The sequence below is a fragment of the Schistocerca nitens genome, chromosome 10 (assembly GCF_023898315.1).
Source record: "Schistocerca nitens isolate TAMUIC-IGC-003100 chromosome 10, iqSchNite1.1, whole genome shotgun sequence".
NCBI lineage: Eukaryota > Metazoa > Arthropoda > Insecta > Orthoptera > Acrididae > Schistocerca > Schistocerca nitens.
The window spans coordinates 28,658,193-28,675,302 of NC_064623.1; the positions used below are offsets into that span (position 1 = coordinate 28,658,193).

Here is a 17,110-nt window from a genome sequence, read left to right on the forward strand (position 1 = left end):
GATCTGACTTGCTTGTTCATTGATACGAGGAGTATCAAATTGTGTATCTATTCTCTTGAAAGGAGCTAATTAAGAGGGTAGCCGCAATGGATTCTGCTCTGTTCACACGAAAATTACTGGTGGAAATCGTAAATGAGTTTTAATTACAGCAGGCGCTTGTGTCGGTCAAATTGCAACTAGTGAGACAAACGACAGCATCTTTCGATGTTCTTTTATTGACCTACCTCTTTATCTTCTGTTGACAGACTGGATTTTTACATTAGTGGCAAAACCCAGTGAACAGTTTAGAGGAACAAAAACATATGAGAGGGATCTGACAGATCTCTCTGAGTATTAGCAAGCAGGTTACATTAGCAGGTCTGCTGTTTTACAGTAACAAAAAAATCTGCTGTCATTTGTTTACTGTGTTCTGTTGGTAGTTTGTAATAGCAAAGAGGCAGTTGTAGAAGAAATGAGTTTCCCAGTAGCAAAGATGAATCAGTGTGCATAGCTCTTAAGATACGCATTTTAGAGTCCATGTGCACTGTACAGTTTTTTCTTGTTTTGGTCCGCAATATCAATTCTCAGACCATGGTATACTTTATAAAACCCTTTATACACAATCAAAAAAAGTTTTGCATCAGTCCAGTTCCCAGAACTCCTGAAGATAGACTGTCGATATTGTACCACAGACACAGTCCCTTTGACTGTTCAGAGATGTCACTAAACCCGCCCAAAGATGTAAACAACCATGCGTGACTAGCGCCTATTAGACGGAAGGGGTCCGAGAGCCGATCAGTCCCAGTCATTCCACTAGGAAGAAGGCACATGGCTCGTGTTGTCTGTAGTTCAACCATGCCTATACGGTCAATATCGCGATTGGATCGCTTCCGCATTTTTACTTTGTACCAGCAAGGGCTCTCAACAAGGGAAGTGTCCAGGCCTCTCGGAGTGAACCAAAGCAATGTTCTTCGGACATGGAGGAGATACAGAGAGACAGGAACTGTCGCTGACATGCCTCGCTCAGGCAGCCCAAGGGCTACTACTGCACTGCATGACCGCTCCCTAAGGATGATGGCTCGAAGGAACCCTGACAGTAACGCCACCATGTTGAAAAATGATTTTCGTGCAGCCACAGGACGTCGTGTTACGACTCAAACTGTGCGCAATAGGCAGCATGATGCGCAACTTCACTCCCGACATCCATTGCGAGGTCCATCTTTGCAACCATGACAGCATGCAGCGCAGTACTGGTGGGTCCAACAACATGCCGAAGGGACCGGTCAGGATTGGTATGACGTTCTCTTCACCAATGAGTGTCCCGTAAGCCTTCAACCAGACAATCGTCGGAGATGTGTTTGGTGACAAACCGGTGAGGCTGAACGCCTTAGACACACTGTCCATGGAGTGCAGCAAGATGGAGGTTCCCTGCTGTTTTGGGGTGGCATTATGTGGGGCCGACATATGCCACTCGTGGTCATGGAAGGTGCTGTGACAGCTGTACGATGTCATGAACGCCATCCTCTGACTGATACTGCAACCCAGGGACCATATTGGAGAGCCATTCGTCTTCATGGACGACAGTTCGCGCCCCATTGTGCACATCTTGTGAATGACTTTCTTCAGGATAACGACATCGATCGCCTACAGTGGCCAGCATGTTCTCCTGACATCAACCCTATCGAATATGCCTGGAATAGATAGAAAATGGCTATTTATGGACGACGTGACCCACTAACCACTCTGAGGGATCTACGCCGAATCGCCGTTGAGGAGTGGGACAATCTGGACCAACAGTGCCTTGATGGACTTGTGGATAGTATGCCACGACGAATACAGGCATGCATCAATGCAAGAGGACGTGCTACTGGGTATTAGAGGTACCAGTGTGTACAGCAATCTGGACCACCACCTCTGAAGGTCTCGCTGTGTGGTGGTACAACGTGCGATGTATGGTTTTCATGAGCAATAAAAAGGGCGGATATGATCTTAATGTTTATCTCTATTCCAATTTTCTGTACGGGTTCCGAAACTCTCGGAACCGAGGTGATGCAAAACGTTTTTTGACGTGTGTATATACAGGGTGATTGAACTGCTCCTACCCATGTGTTTGATGCAACCTGCAATATCTTCAAATACCACTTGGTAGGTTTTCATATTCTCTCACTCACTAGAAGCAGTTAGTCCTACAGCAATATGAAGTAGAGCTTTCTGTTGGAAATATAATGTAGCTAAACTTTGTACTGAGACACGTTTCCACTACAGGCCATAGTTTTCGAATTATTAAATAAAAACGAACAAAAATGATTTTCCAACGCGTTTTTCTTGAATAACTCGAAAGCCATGGCCTCCAACATGAAAATCTCACACCCGGTTTTTTGAAAGTGTTGCGGGTTGCATGAAACCTATTGGGAGGAGCACCTGAATCATTATGCATGTTCAGGATGTCCGGGCTAGAGGTATACACAAACAAATCCTTATAACGAAGGAACAAAACTTTTGTGTTCTAGGGTAAATACGCAATCGACAGACACTCTTCGAGAACAGTGCTGAGTCGCATGGCAGTCACAGAGCACACCCTTCTAGACATATTGGCGAAATGTGCGGTTTCACAAATGCTTATCGATCCCTTTCTCCAGCATAATAGTGCCTCCACCCCGACTATCATGTTGGATCCCGTCGTCTGGCCCACATGGTCGCCTGATCTGACCCCACTGGATTTCAGTGCATTGGGGTTTATCAAGGACATTGTTTACACAACAATGATTCGAGATCTGGTAGATGTCTACGCCGCAGTGGAAGCCATAACAACTGTTTTGCTTACATGTGGCGAGAAATCGAATAGCTTTTCCATATCTTTCGAGCTACAAATGGTGCCGACACTGAACTGTGCCAACATGCATAAAAGTGTTTGAGCTCCTATGAACAACGTTGGACAAATAAAGTTATAAACCTTAGCTGGCACTGAAATACAGGGCTATTACAAATGATTGAAGCGATTTCATAAATTCACTGTAGCTCCATTCATTGACATATGGTCACGACACACTACAGATACGTAGAAAAACTCATAAAGTTTTGGTCGGCTGAAGCCGCACTTCAGGTTTCTGCCGCCAGAGCGCTCGAGAGCGCAGTGAGACAAAATGGCGACAGGAGCCGAGATAGCGTATGTCGTGCTTGAAATGCACTCACATCAGTCAGTCATAACAGTGCAAAGACACTTCAGGACGAAGTTCAACAAAGATCCACCAACTGCTAACTCCATTCGGCGATGGTATGCGCAGTTTAAAGCTTCTGGATGCCTCTGTAAGGGGAAATCATCGGGTCGGCCTGCAGTGAGCGAAGAAACGGTTGAACGCGTGCGGGCAAGTTTCACGCGTAGCCCACCGAAGTCGACGAATAAAGCACGCAGGGAGCTAAACGTACCACAGCCGACGGTTTGGAAAATCTTACGGAAAAGGCTAAAGCAGAAGCCTTACCGTTTACAATTGCTACAAGCCCTGACACCCGATGACAAAGTCAAACGCTTTGAATTTTCGGCGCGGTTACAACAGCTCATGGAAGAGGATGCGTTCAGTGCGAAACTTGTTTTCGGTGATGAAGCAACATTTTTTCTTAATGGTGAAGTGAACAGACACAATGTGCGAATCTGGGCGGTAGAGAATCCTCACGCATTCGTGCAGCAAATTCGCAATTCACCAAAAGTTAACGTGTTTTGTACAATCTCACGGTTTAAAGTTTACGGCCCCTTTTTCTTCTGCGAAAAAAACGTTACAGGACACGTGTATCTGGACATACTGGAAAATTGGCTCATGCCACAACTGGAGACCGACAGCGCCGACTTCATCTTTCAACAGGATGGTGCTCCACCGCACTTCCATCACGATGTTCGGCATTTCTTAAACAGGAGATTGGAAAACCGATGGGTCGGTCGTGGTGGAGATCATGACCAGCAATTCATGTCATGGCCTCCACGCTCTCCCGACTTAACCCCATGCGATTTCTTTCTGTGGGGTTATGTGAAAGATTCAGTGTTTAAACCTCCTCTACCAAGAAACGTGCCAGAACTGCGAGCTCGCATCAACGATGCTTTCGAACTCATTGATGGGGACATGCTGCGCCGAGTGTGGGAGGAACTTGATTATCGGCTTGATGTCAGCCGAATCACTAAAGGGGCACATATCGAACATTTGTGAATGCCTAAAAAAACTTTTTGAGTTTTTGTATGTGTGTGCAAAGCATTGTGAAAATATCTCAAATAATGAAGTTATTGCAGAGCTGTGAAATCGCTTCAATCATTTGTAATAACCCTGTATATGCCTCTAGCCCAGACACCAACATCTCGAAAACGACGCATCGCATGAAAAACCTGTTCTAGGTGAAATGATTAGTGAAGGGGACATCCGTCTGTGCTACAACTGGCCACATCGTAAGTTCTCCTCCTGCGTAGTCGGGGTCAACTTTGTATGCTCAAGTGGAACCCCCCCTCCCCCATTTTAAGTGGGTATTCAGATTCTACGCCAAAAAAATTCGCAAGTTCTTAATTAAAATAACAGGCACCCTTTTCCATTCGCGGTAGATGGCGCTGTAATCGACAAGTATCAAGGGTGCCTGTTATTTTAATTAAGAACTTGCGAATTTGAGCTTACGTTTCATATACGATGTAAATATAAACCTTTGTGATCTAATGGTTGATATTTATGGTCTAAATTTACTCAACTGTTGCAGATTTGATTGTACACAATAATATGGTAAAGGGTTTCAGTGTCTGGTTAGAAACTACACTATGTGATCAAAAGTATCCGGACACCCCAAAAAACATACGTTTTTCATGATAGGTGCATTGCGCTGCCACCTAGTGCCAGGTACTCCATATCAGCGACCTCAGTAGTCATTAGACATCGAGAGAGAGCAGAATGGGGCACTCCGCGAAACTCACGGACTATGAATGTGGTCAGGTTATTGGGTATCACTTGTGTCATACATCTGTACGCGAGATTTCCGCACTTCTAAACATCCCTAGATCCACTGTTACCAATGTGACAGTGAAGTGGAAACTTGAAGGGACACGCACAGCACAAAAGCGTACAGGTCGCCCTCGTCTGTTGACTGACAGAGACTGCCGACAGTTGAAGCGGGTCCTAATGTGGAATAGGCACTTATCTATCCAGACCATCACACAGGATTTCCAAACTTCATCAGGATCCACTGCAAGTACTATGACAGTTACGTGGGAGGTGAGAAAACTTGGATTTCAGCTCGTGTGGCTGCTTATAAGCACACATCATGCTGGTAAATGCAAAAGACGCCTCGTTTGGTGTATGGAGCGCAAACAGTGAAAAAACGTTGGGTGAAGTGACGAATCACGGTACACAACGTGGCGATCCAATGGCAGGGTGTGGGAATGGCGAATGTCATCTGCCAGTGTGTAATTCGGAGGCGGTGGCGTTATGGGGTGATCGTGTTTTTCATGGAGGAGGCTTGCACGCCTTGTTGTTTTGCGTAGCACTATGACGGCACAGGCCTACATTGATGTTTTGGTTCAAATGGCTCTCAGCACTATGGGACTTAACATCTGTGGTCATCAGTCCCCTAGAACTTAGAACTACTTAAACCTAACTAACCTAAGGACATCACACACATCCATGCCCGAGGCAGGATTCGAACCTGCGACCGTAGCAGTCGCGCGGTTCCGGACTGCGCGCCTAGTACCGCTAGACCACCGCGGCCGGCTACATTGATGTTTTAAGCACCTTCTTGTTTCCCACTGTTGAATAGCTATTTGGGGATAGCGACTGCATCTTTTAACACGATCGAGCACCTGTTCATAATGCATGGCCTGTGGCAGGGTGGATACACGACAGTAATATGCCTGTAATGGACAGACCTGCACAGAGTCCTGACCTGAATCCTACATAACGTCTTTGGGATGTTTTGGAACGCCGAGTTGGTGCCAGGCCTCACAGACCGACATCGATGCCTCTCCTCAGTGCAGCACTCCGTGAAAAATGGGCTGGCATTCCCCAAAGAAACCCGCCGTACCTGACTGAATGCATGCCTGCGAGAGTGGAAGCTGTCATCAAGGCTAAGGGTGGGCCAACGCCATATTGAATTCCAGCATTACCGATGGAGGCCGCCACGATCTTGTAAGTCATTTTCAGCCAGGTGTCCGGATACTTTTGATCACATAGTGTACGTTTAGCGTGATCCAGGATCAACGACGTGGATGTGCGAGTGCTAAAAACTGTAAAGGAAGACCAAGGGGTAACACAGTAAGCAGGTCCAAATGGATGTATGCTGCACCAGCCTACGGTCGGAACAGCAACACAACACAGCGTCAAATATTGTTTAATGTTTCACAGTCCAGCTCGTCTCTGTTCCATGCAGTAGACTTCAGCAGACCAAACGAAAAGACGTATTTAATGGTTAAGTACAAAAGCAGTAGTATAGCGTCGGTCAATTATGTCTCTGTTGACGATGATACCAGGGCTGTCATTTATCCATAACGTTTTATTTTTACATACACACTTACTCGTAGGTCTTTGTGACGTAAGTCCAGAATTAATTCTGCAACTAAAATTAAGTTATGTCACACGTCGAGTATATAGCGAAAAATGTGCTCACTTCTTCTCGTTCGCTGAGCAATGGGGAGGGCGCGGTATGAGATCCGTAGCAAGCGGCACACATGAGTACTGCGTTGTCGACGAAATCGTCGTCGTTTCTGTTGTACAAGGAGGAAAGTCGCAGGACAGCTAGTGACTTACAGATAAATGCTTTACTTCTTGGGAAAAACGTCTATAAATACCCAGTGTGTATTTAGTGTGTCCGTAGTATATAAAGGAAAAACAGCTTTAGCGGAATATCGAGAAGGCATGCTTTCCGACATACCATTACTGTGATTTATGGCTCAAAACAAGCAGATTCGGAAGCATTTCCATCTATTGTACCGAAAACTAACAGTTAAATGCCAGACAAAGTTGTTGAAACGCAAAGAGTGTGAAGCACGACGAAACTGGATAAACAGTTCGTGCATTTTACACTCAAGCGCCAAAGAAACTGGTATATGCATGGGTATTCAAATACAAAGATATGTAAACTTGCAGAATACGGTGCTGAGGTCGGCAACGGCTATATAAGACAAGTGTCTGGTGCAGTTGTTAGATCGCTTACTGCTGCTACAATGCCAGCTTATCAAGATTTAAGCGAGTCTGAACGTGGTGTTATATTCGGCGCTCGAGCGATGGGACACAGCATCTCAGAGGTAGCGATGAAGTGGGATTTTCCCATACCACCATTTCACGATTGTATCGTGAATATCCGGAATCCGGCAGAACATCAAATTTCCGACTTCGCTGCGGGCGGGAAAAATCCTGCAAGAACGGGACCAACGACGACTGAAGAGAATCGTTCAACGTGACAGAAGTTCAGCCCTTCCGCAAACTGCTGCAGATTTCAATGCTGGACCATCAACAAGTGTCAGCGTGCGAACCATTAAACGAAACATCATCGATATGACCTTTCGGAGCCAAAGGCCCACTTTTGCACCCTTGATGACTGCACGACACAAAGCTTTACGCGTCTCCTGGGCCCGTCAACACTGAAATTGGACTGTCGATGACTCGAAACATGTTGCCTGGTCGGACGAGTCTTGTTTCAAATTGTATCAAGCGGGTGGACATGTACGGGTATGGAGACAGCCTCATGAAGCCACGGTCCCTGCATGTCAACAGGGGACTATTCATGTTGGTGAAGGCTCTGTAGTGGTGTGGGTAGTGTGCAGTCGGAGAGATATGGGACCCCTGACACGTCTAGATATGACTTTGAGAGGTGACACGTAAGTAAGCTTCCTGTCTGATCGCATGCATCCATTCATGTCCATTGTGCATTCCGACGAATTTGGGCAATTCCAGCAGGGTAATGCGGCACCTCACATGTCCAGAATTGCTATAGAGTGGCTCCAGGAACACTCTTCCGAGGTTAAAAACTTCCACTGAACATTATTGAGTATATCTGGAATACCTTGCAACGTGCTGTTCAGAAGAGATCTCCACCCCCTCGTGTCCTTACGGATTTGAGGACAGGCCTGCAGGATTCAAGGTGTCAGTTCCCTCCAGCACTACTTTGGACATTAATCAGGTCCATGCCACGGCCTGTTGCAGCACTTCTGCGCACTCGCGGGAGCCCTACGTCATGTTAGGCAGGTGTACCAGTTTCTTTGGCTCTTCAGTGTAGGTACTGAAGGAATTCAGTTCTGTGGCCGCTTTCTGGCTGACTTGGCTAGGCCACAGTTCAAGTGTTGCGTAGGCACGTGGTAGAAACAGAGCTCTCAACACTGCCAGTGGCGATCTTTGCTATTTTTAAAGACGCAACCAAGGCGACCAATTCCAAAAGCTTCTCTTGTCATCTTTTTCACAATACCGTAGTTTGCAGTGAGACGCTAGATTTGAAGAGTAATATGTATTTACAAGTTTTTCTCGCACTTCTTCATGTATACGAAACTTTCGTTGTCTTGTTTCGTTCATCACTTTGGATCCATGGTGAAATTTCAGAATTTGCCAGCCGCAACGCATCCCGCCCTGGGCGATGGCACGATTTGTCGGTCCTCCACCCGGTACAGAGCTGGCCCTGGTTGATATCCTGGGGACGCGTCAGGTTTTTTTATTTCTGCCAGTAGAAGGTAGAAACGAGTTTTAGTGTATTTCACTGCCTTCCTTGTTAATACCTAAGTGTGTATCTTCCTTCAGCTCTGAATAGGGTTTGAAACATTTATTACAGTTTCTTCCGGATACACTTTTTACGGTACCTAATTCAGTGTCCTTATCTCAAAAAGTATGTCAGAAGAAAATTAGTATTTTTGAGACAACCTGACACATGGCTCAACATATTACTTCTTTTCAAATTTTCTCTTGCGAAATCCATCGCTGCATTGACTTCATCATTATATATACACTCCTGGAAATTGAAATAAGAACACCGTGAATTCATTGTCCCAGGAAGGGGAAACTTTATTGACACATTCCTGGGGTCAGATACATCACATGATCACACTGACAGAACCACAGGCACATAGACACAGGCAACAGAGCATGCACAATGTCGGCACTAGTACAGTGTATATCCACCTTTCGCAGCAATGCAGGCTGCTATTCTCCCATGGAGACGATCGTAGAGATGCTGGATGTAGTCCTGTGGAACGGCTTGCCATGCCATTTCCACCTGGCGCCTCAGTTGGACCAGCGTTCGTGCTGGACGTGCAGACCGCGTGAGACGACGCTTCATCCAGTCCCAAACATGCTCAATGGGGGACAGATCCGGAGATCTTGCTGGCCAGGTTAGTTGACTTACACCTTCTAGAGCACGTTGGGTGGCACGGGATACATGCGGACGTGCATTGTCCTGTTGGAACAGCAAGTTTCCTTGCCGGTCTAGGAATGGTAGAACGATGGGTTCGATGACGGTTTGGATGTACCGTGCACTATTCAGTGTCCCCTCGACGATCACCAGTGGTGTACGGCCAGTGTAGGAGATCGCTCCCCACACCATGATGCCGGGTGTTGGCCCTGTGTGCCTCGGTCGTATGCAGTCCTGATTGTGGCGCTCACCTGCACGGCGCCAAACACGCATACGACCATCATTGGCACCAAGGCAGAAGCGACTCTCATCGCTGAAGACGACACGTCTCCATTCGTCCCTCCATTCACGCCTGTCGCGACACCACTGGAGGCGGGCTGCACGATGTTGGGGCGTGAGCGGAAGACGGCCTAACGGTGTGCGGGACCGTAGCCCAGCTTCATGGAGACGGTTGCGAATGGTCCTCGCCGATACCCCAGGAACAACAGTGTCCCTAATTTGCTGGGAAGTGGCGGTGCGGTCCCCTACGGCACTGCGTAGGATCCTACGGTCTTGGCGTGCATCCGTGCGTCGCTGCGGTCCGGTCCCAGGTCGACGGGCACGTGCACCTTCCGCCGACCACTGGCGACAACATCGATGTACTGTGGAGACCTCACGCCCAACGTGTTGAGCAATTCGGCGGTACGTCCACCCGGCCTCCCGCATGCCCACTATACGCCCTCGCTCAAAGTCCGTCAACTGCACATACGGTTCACGTCCACGCTGCCGCGGCATGCTACCAGTGTTAAAGACTGCGATGGAGCTCCGTATGCCACGGCAAACTGGCTGACACTGACGGCGGCGGTGCACAAATGCTGCGCAGCTAGCGCCATTCGACGGCCAACACCGCGGTTCCTGGTGTGTCCGCTGTGCCGTGCGTGTGATCATTGCTTGTACAGCCCTCTCGCAGTGTCCGGAGCAAGTATGGTGGGTCTGACACACCGGTGTCAATGTGTTCTTTTTTCCATTTCCAGGAGTGTATATATATATATATATATATATATATATATATATATATATATATATATATATATATATATATAAATCGGCTGATGAAGCTACAGCGACGAAAAATTGACCTTTACTGCATAATCTGCCTGCAAGCGCTCTCCAACGTTCAGCTGACTGACATGATGCTTTCCGTATAATGACGTCATCGTTGGTCTGTTTCATCTATGGTAACACAACCACTTCGCAAACAGTTTGCACATTCATGCACACTTACACATTCAAACGATGTGTGAGGGTAGTTTCCAAAGAAAGGACATTTGCATTTGAAGAAGAGGGTTCCACATTAAAGAACTACAATGTTTTATTGTATTACTAGCTAAATTCCCAGAGTTGCCCAGGTATGTATTCATTCAACTCTTCTATTAGTCAATTTCCTCCTTCCCCCTCGCATTGTCCATCTCCTTCTGCCTCCCTCCCCACCGTTCATCTCCTTCTCTTTCCTGTCTCTGCTCATCTTTTCTCCCTTCTCTCTGTCTACCCCCTCTGCTTCTCTTTCTCTGTTCATTTTCCATCTCTCTGTTCAGTTCCTCCTCTCTCTGTCAGTCTTTTCCTCCTCCCTGTCTAAGTCCGTTCTCTTTTGTTCCTCTGTCCATGCCCCCCCCCCCTGTCTTTCCTTGCTTCCTCGCTCTGTCCATTTGCCACTCCCACCTCTCTTCTCCTCTCTCCTATCTGTGTCCATCTCCCCCTGTCCCCTCGCTGTTTGTCAACTCCTTCAACCCTCTTCTCTCACCATGTTATCACTTCCACCCCAATAGGACGCCGGTGGCTCTTACCCACACAGAATTACTTTAATATCGAAAGGAATATGTGTTCCAAATTTGCAATACATATCACTTACGATCTGAAAAAAATTTGGTTGAAATCATTCCAGGGTTTTAGGATGAGCTTTTTAGCACTGGCTTTGCCTGTGTACACAAATATCAAATATATTTCACACGTATTTAATATATTTTAGGCGTATTTATACAAATATTTCACCTTTATGTTCAGCGAATTTCGCCCTGCAGTTTCATTTTCACGCAGCTGAATGTTTATGAACTATGTCCTGTACGTAATTTTGCAGGTACGTAAGGTGGCGTTGCGACTACTGTCTGCGAAATGCGTTGTGAACAGAGTTGGTAGCAAAAAGGGAATAAAATAAAAAGTCATGAATGATGCGGCAGTTTTTCACGCATCTCAGTTTTCATGACGTCGTATTTCCTGAATTCGCAAAATGAAATATTTTTTAGCTCATACATTGAGTGGTATATGTGAATACTGTCTCAAAACTTTGTCGTGAGTACAGTTAGTAGTAAAGAAGAAATAAGTTAAAAAGTGATGCTTCATGCCGAAATTTTACTGCATAAACGGGGAAAATATAGTAAGCTATTAACTATTTTCCTTTCATCATTTTGTGGGGGTTGCGAGCGATGAAAGGTTTCATAAGGATTTGAAATTGTGTGTAAAATTTGTTGCAGCTCAGTAAGTGCTCTCATTCCCAAATGTTGGATGGTAAAGTCTGGCTATACGCTCGTCATAGGCTGCACTTATTCCCTCCCCCCCCCCCCCCTCCCCCATTTGATAGGTAGGTGGTTCTTACCACAACAGCGATGATTTTCAACAGTAAGTGATATGTGTACGAAGTTTGGTTCAGATCGGTCCAGTGGCTTAGGGGAACATGTGGAACATACATACATACTTATGTACATACATACAGTGTGGTGACAAAAATCATGCGATAGAGAGATCTGCACAAACACAGATGCCAGTAGTATGGCAAACACAAGGTATGAAGGGGAAGTGCATTGTCGGATCTGTCGTTTGTCGTCAGGCGATTTATGTGGAAAGGTTCCAACTTTATGGTCAAGCGGCGTGAATTAAAAGACTTTGAACGCGGAATGGTACCTGTAGCTAGAAGCACGGGACATTCCATTTCGGAAATCGTTAGGGAATTCATTATTCCGAGACCCACAGTGTCAAGAGTGTGCTCAGAATACCGAAGTTCAGGGATTACCTCTCGCCACGGACAATGCAGTGGCCTTCGGCCTTCACTTAACGGATGAGTGAGGTGGCGCAGTGGTTAGCACACTGGACTAGCATTCGGGAGGACGACGGTTCAATCCCGCGTCCGGCCATCCTAATTTAGGTTTTCCGTGGTTTCTCTAAATCGCTTCAGGCAAATGCCGGGATGGTTTCTTTGAAAGGGCACGGGCGACTTCACTTCCCCATCCTTTCCTAATCTGGTGAGACCGATGACCTCGCAGCTTTGTCTTGTTCCCCCAAATCAACCCAGCCCTTCACTTAATGACCTCAGCGTTTGTGTAGAGTTGTCAGTGCTAACAGACAAGCAACACTGCGTGAAACATCCGCCAGAACAGTGGGGCGAAATTAAGCGTTAATGGGCTATGGCAGCAGACGACCGACTTGAATCCCTTCGCAGGAGATCGCCTGCAGCGTGTCTTCTGGAACCGTAACCATGTCGATTGAATCCTAGGCGACTGGGAAAAACCTGCAGTGTACATCTAGTTTTATAATTTTTATGGACTGGATGCATCACAAACACGCAGAATGCTCATGTTGGAGACTTATTATTGATTTTCTTCATTTAGCAAGGAGACTAAAGAGAAATATTAATTTCACTGCGTTTCGTCTGTATCAGTTGGCGAACCGTTTTATTTCCTCGTCTTAAAATGGTTCAAATGGCTCTGAGCACTATGGGACTTAACATCTGTGGTCATCAGTCCCCTAGAACTTAGACCTACTTAAACCTAACTAACCAAGGACATCACACACATCCATGCCCGAGGCAGGACTCGAACCTGCGACCGTAGCAGTCGCGCGGCTCCGGACTGAGCGCCTAGAACCGCTAGACCACCACGGCCGGCTTCCTCGTCTTATCTAGCGGGATATGTTTCGAACATTTGAGAGAGCAGGGTGTGGTCTCTAAAGGAGATAAGCGGAAACGATAAGATTAGGCCATCTTGAATAAAATAGGAGGAACTCGTGCTGTGATGACTGAATCTAGCATCTCGACGTGAACGGGTGAACAGTAGCAGGTTGGGCATGGGGTACGTATATTATGCTAATCTTGTGTGTCCAATTTGTTGTCTTAATCGTACTGCAATTTGAGAGAGTTTTACATCACATGCAGTTCACCTTCATTTATAAGAACATGTTACGTGCCTCTGTAGCTGAGGTTGGTAACGCACACCTGTGGGGTGGCTGCTAATTCGCTGGTAGGAATGTCCGAATCCTCGTTGTGGATAAAATTTTCACTGCCAGTATTTGGCCAGCAAGGGTAGGAGTAGTGTCGTAAGGTTTCTCATCACCAGTCCTTGCGCCAATATGTTGTTGTTGTGGTCTTCAGTCCAGAGACTGGTTTGATGCAGCTCTCCATGCTACTCTATCCTGTGCAAGCTTCTTCATCTCCCAGTACCTACTGCAACCCACATCCTTCTGAATCTGTTTAGTGTATTCATCTCTTGGTCTCCCTCTACGACTTTTACCCTCCACGCTGCCTTCCAATACTAAATTGGTGATCCCTTGATGCCTCAGAATATGCCCTACCAACCGATCCCTTCTTCTAGTCAAGTTGTGCCACAAATTTCTCTAATCTCCAATTCTATTCAGTACCTCCTCATTAGTTACGTGATCTACCCATCTAATCTTCAGCATTCTTCTGTACCACCACATTTCGAAAGCTTCTATTCTCTTCTTGTCTAAACTATTTATCGTCCATGTTTCACTTCCATACATGGCTACACTCCATACAAATACTTTCAGAAACGACTTCCTGGCAATTGAATCTATACTCGATGTTAACAAATTTCTCTTCTTTCAGAAACGCGTTTCTTTCCATTGCCAGTCTACATTTTATATCCTCTCTACTTCGACCATCATCAGTTATTTTGCTCCCCAAATAGCAAAACTAATTTACTACTTTAAGCGTCTCATTTCCTAATCTAATTCCCTCAGCATCACCCGATTTAATTCGACTACATTCCATTATCCTCGTTTTGCTTTTCTTGATGTTCATCTCCTTTCACTCTTCCAAGTCCTTTGCTGTCTCTGACAGAATTACAGTGTCATCGGCGAACCTCAAAGTTTTTATTTCTTCTCCATGGATTTTAATACCTACTCCGAATTTTTCTTTTATTTTTTTTTTTTACTGCTTGCTCAATATACAGACTGAATAATATCGAGGATAGGCTACAACTCTGTCTCACTCCCTTCCCACCACTGCTTCCCTTTCAGGCCCCTCGACTCTTATAACTGCCATCTGGTTTCTGTACAAATTGTAAATAGCTTTTCGCTCCCTGTATTTTACTCCAGCCAACTTCAGAATTTGAAAGAGAGTATTCCAGTCAATATTGTCAAAAGCTTTCTCTAAGTCTACAAATGCCATAATCGTAGGTTTGCCTTTCCTTAACCTATTTTCTAAGATAAGTTGTAGGGTCAGTATTGCCTCACGTGTTCCAACATTTCTACGGAATCCAAACTGATCTTCCCCGAGGTCGGCTTCTACCAGCTTTTCCATTCGTCTGTATTGAATTCGTGTTAGTATTTTGCAGCCGTGGCTTATTAAACTGATAGTTCGGTAACTTTCACATCTGTCAACACCTGCTTTCTTTGGGATTGGAATTATTATATTCTTGTTGAAGTCTGAGGGTATTTCGCCTGTCTCACACATCTTGCTCACCAGATGGTAGAGTTTTGTCAGGACTGGCTCTCCCAAGGCCGTCAGTAGTTCTAATGGAATGTTGTCTACTCCCGGGGCCTTGTTTCGACTCAAGTCTTTCAGTGCTCTGTCAAACTCTTTTCGCAGTATCATATTTCCTATTTCATCTTCATGTACATTCTCCTCCATTTCCATAATATTGTCCTCAAGAACATCACCCTTGTATAGACCCTCTATGAACTAATTCCACCTTTCTGCTTTCCCTGTCCGCATCTCGTGGTCGTGCGGTAGCGTTCTCGCTTCCCACGCCCGGGTTCCCGGGTTCGATTCCCGGCGGGGTCAGGGATTTTCTCTGCCTCGTGATGGCTGGGTGTTGTGTGTGATGTCCTTAGGTTGGTTAGGTTTAAGTAGTTCTAAGTTCTAGGGGACTGATGACCATAGATGTTAAGTCCCATAGTGCTCAGAGCCTCTGCTTTCCCTTCTTTGCTTAGAACTGAGTTTCCATCTGAGCTCTTGATATTGATGCAAGTCGCTCTCTTTTCTCCAAAGGTCTCTTTAATTTTACTGTAGGCAGTATCTATCTTAATCCTAGTGATATGGGCCTCTACATCCTTACATTTGTCCTCCAGCCATCCCTGCTTAGCCATTTTGCAGTTCCTGTCGATCTCATTTTTGTGACGTTTGTATTCCTTTTTGTCTGCTTCATTTACTGCATTTTTATATTTTCCCCTTCTACCAATTAAATTCAATATCTCTTCTGTTACCCAAGGATTTTTATTTGCCCTCTTCGTTTTACTTACTTGATTCTCTGCTATCTTCACTATTTCATCTCTGAAAGCTACCCATTCTTCTTCTACTGTATTTCCTTCCCCTATTCTTGTCAATCGTTTCCTAATACTCTCCCTGACGCTCTCTAAAACCTCTGGTTCTTTCAGTTTGTCCAGGTCCCATCTCCTCAAATTACAATATATTGGATTAAATTCCAAAAACTCGGAGCAACGTGTCACGAAGTGAGGGAATATGATGGTCATCCGTCCATTGGATGGGGACGTTAAGCTCAGTGGCGCCCTTGGTGATTTACAAGCAGGCCAGGAGCACACTGTGTGCCAGCACAAGATTTGACCCTCTCCCATCTCACATCATTTCCAACACGAACGTTAGACGACCAGAGTTGTAAAACTACTGTAGGTTTCCATAGACTACTGTAGTTTTACTAGTAGCTCCAGTCAGTTAAGGTAGTACCCACAATACCTGTATGTCGGGTGTGTTGCATACCTATTGGGCGCTAACCTCGTAATGATCACTTTCTTTATGTATGCAATCAGAGTCTTGTTAGATTCCAGCAAAGAACAAAAGCAGTGAACCAACCTACAGAACAATTTCATTCTACATAGTTGTCGCCCTGTCTGTTACAAAACAAGAAACAGTAGTTACATAAAAACTGAAATAGTCAATGTTCAGTTAAGGTTTTATTCTAAAATTGTTCATTTGTAATATGAAGCAGTGATGTCGTAGTAAATCTAAAGAAAAGAATACGATTTATCATTTAACGCTAGAAAACGTAATTTCGTCAACAAAAAGGTAAAATAAAAAAAACACACACACAAAAGAAAAATATATCAAACATCGCTTCAATTCTTCGTCGAATGTGTATGAAACATGTTTTTGTTACTCATAAAGAACTTTGGCATTTATCGATAATAACTCTTGCCCTTGATCATGGTGAAGAATTTGCTACTGAGTACAAAATAACAAGCAATAATAACATATATTTTTTGTGTCTATGGATGTGAACTGTACTCGCATCGAAAGAAATTGCTTTGGTTACACAAACTCGCAGAATTTACGTTGTCAACTAATTTGCATTACGTATAAAAGGCAATTTTTAGCCTTTAAGGATATGAAATACGCAACAAAAAGAGCGTACGGCATTGTTGGCCGGGAGGCCCCATTCGGTGAAGTTCGGCCGCGAAGTGCAAGTCTTATTTGAGTCGACGCCACATTGGGCGACCCGCGCGCCGGTGATGAGGATGAAATGATGATGAGGACAGCACAACACCCAGTCATCACCGA

The 17,110-nt window shown here is 45.4% G+C and overlaps 1 protein-coding gene across 1 annotated transcript in view; it reads left to right on the top strand.

Annotated features, from left to right (window-relative positions):
* Positions 1-13,339: 13,339 nt before the first annotated feature.
* Positions 13,340-17,110, top strand: part of LOC126210522 (uncharacterized) — a 29,124-nt gene continuing 25,353 nt past the window's right edge. The window contains exon 1 of the mRNA XM_049939769.1: positions 13,340-13,427. Within this exon, the coding sequence (XP_049795726.1) occupies positions 13,423-13,427 (5 nt within the window). The 5' untranslated portion in view covers positions 13,340-13,422. The remainder of the gene's footprint in view (positions 13,428-17,110) is intronic.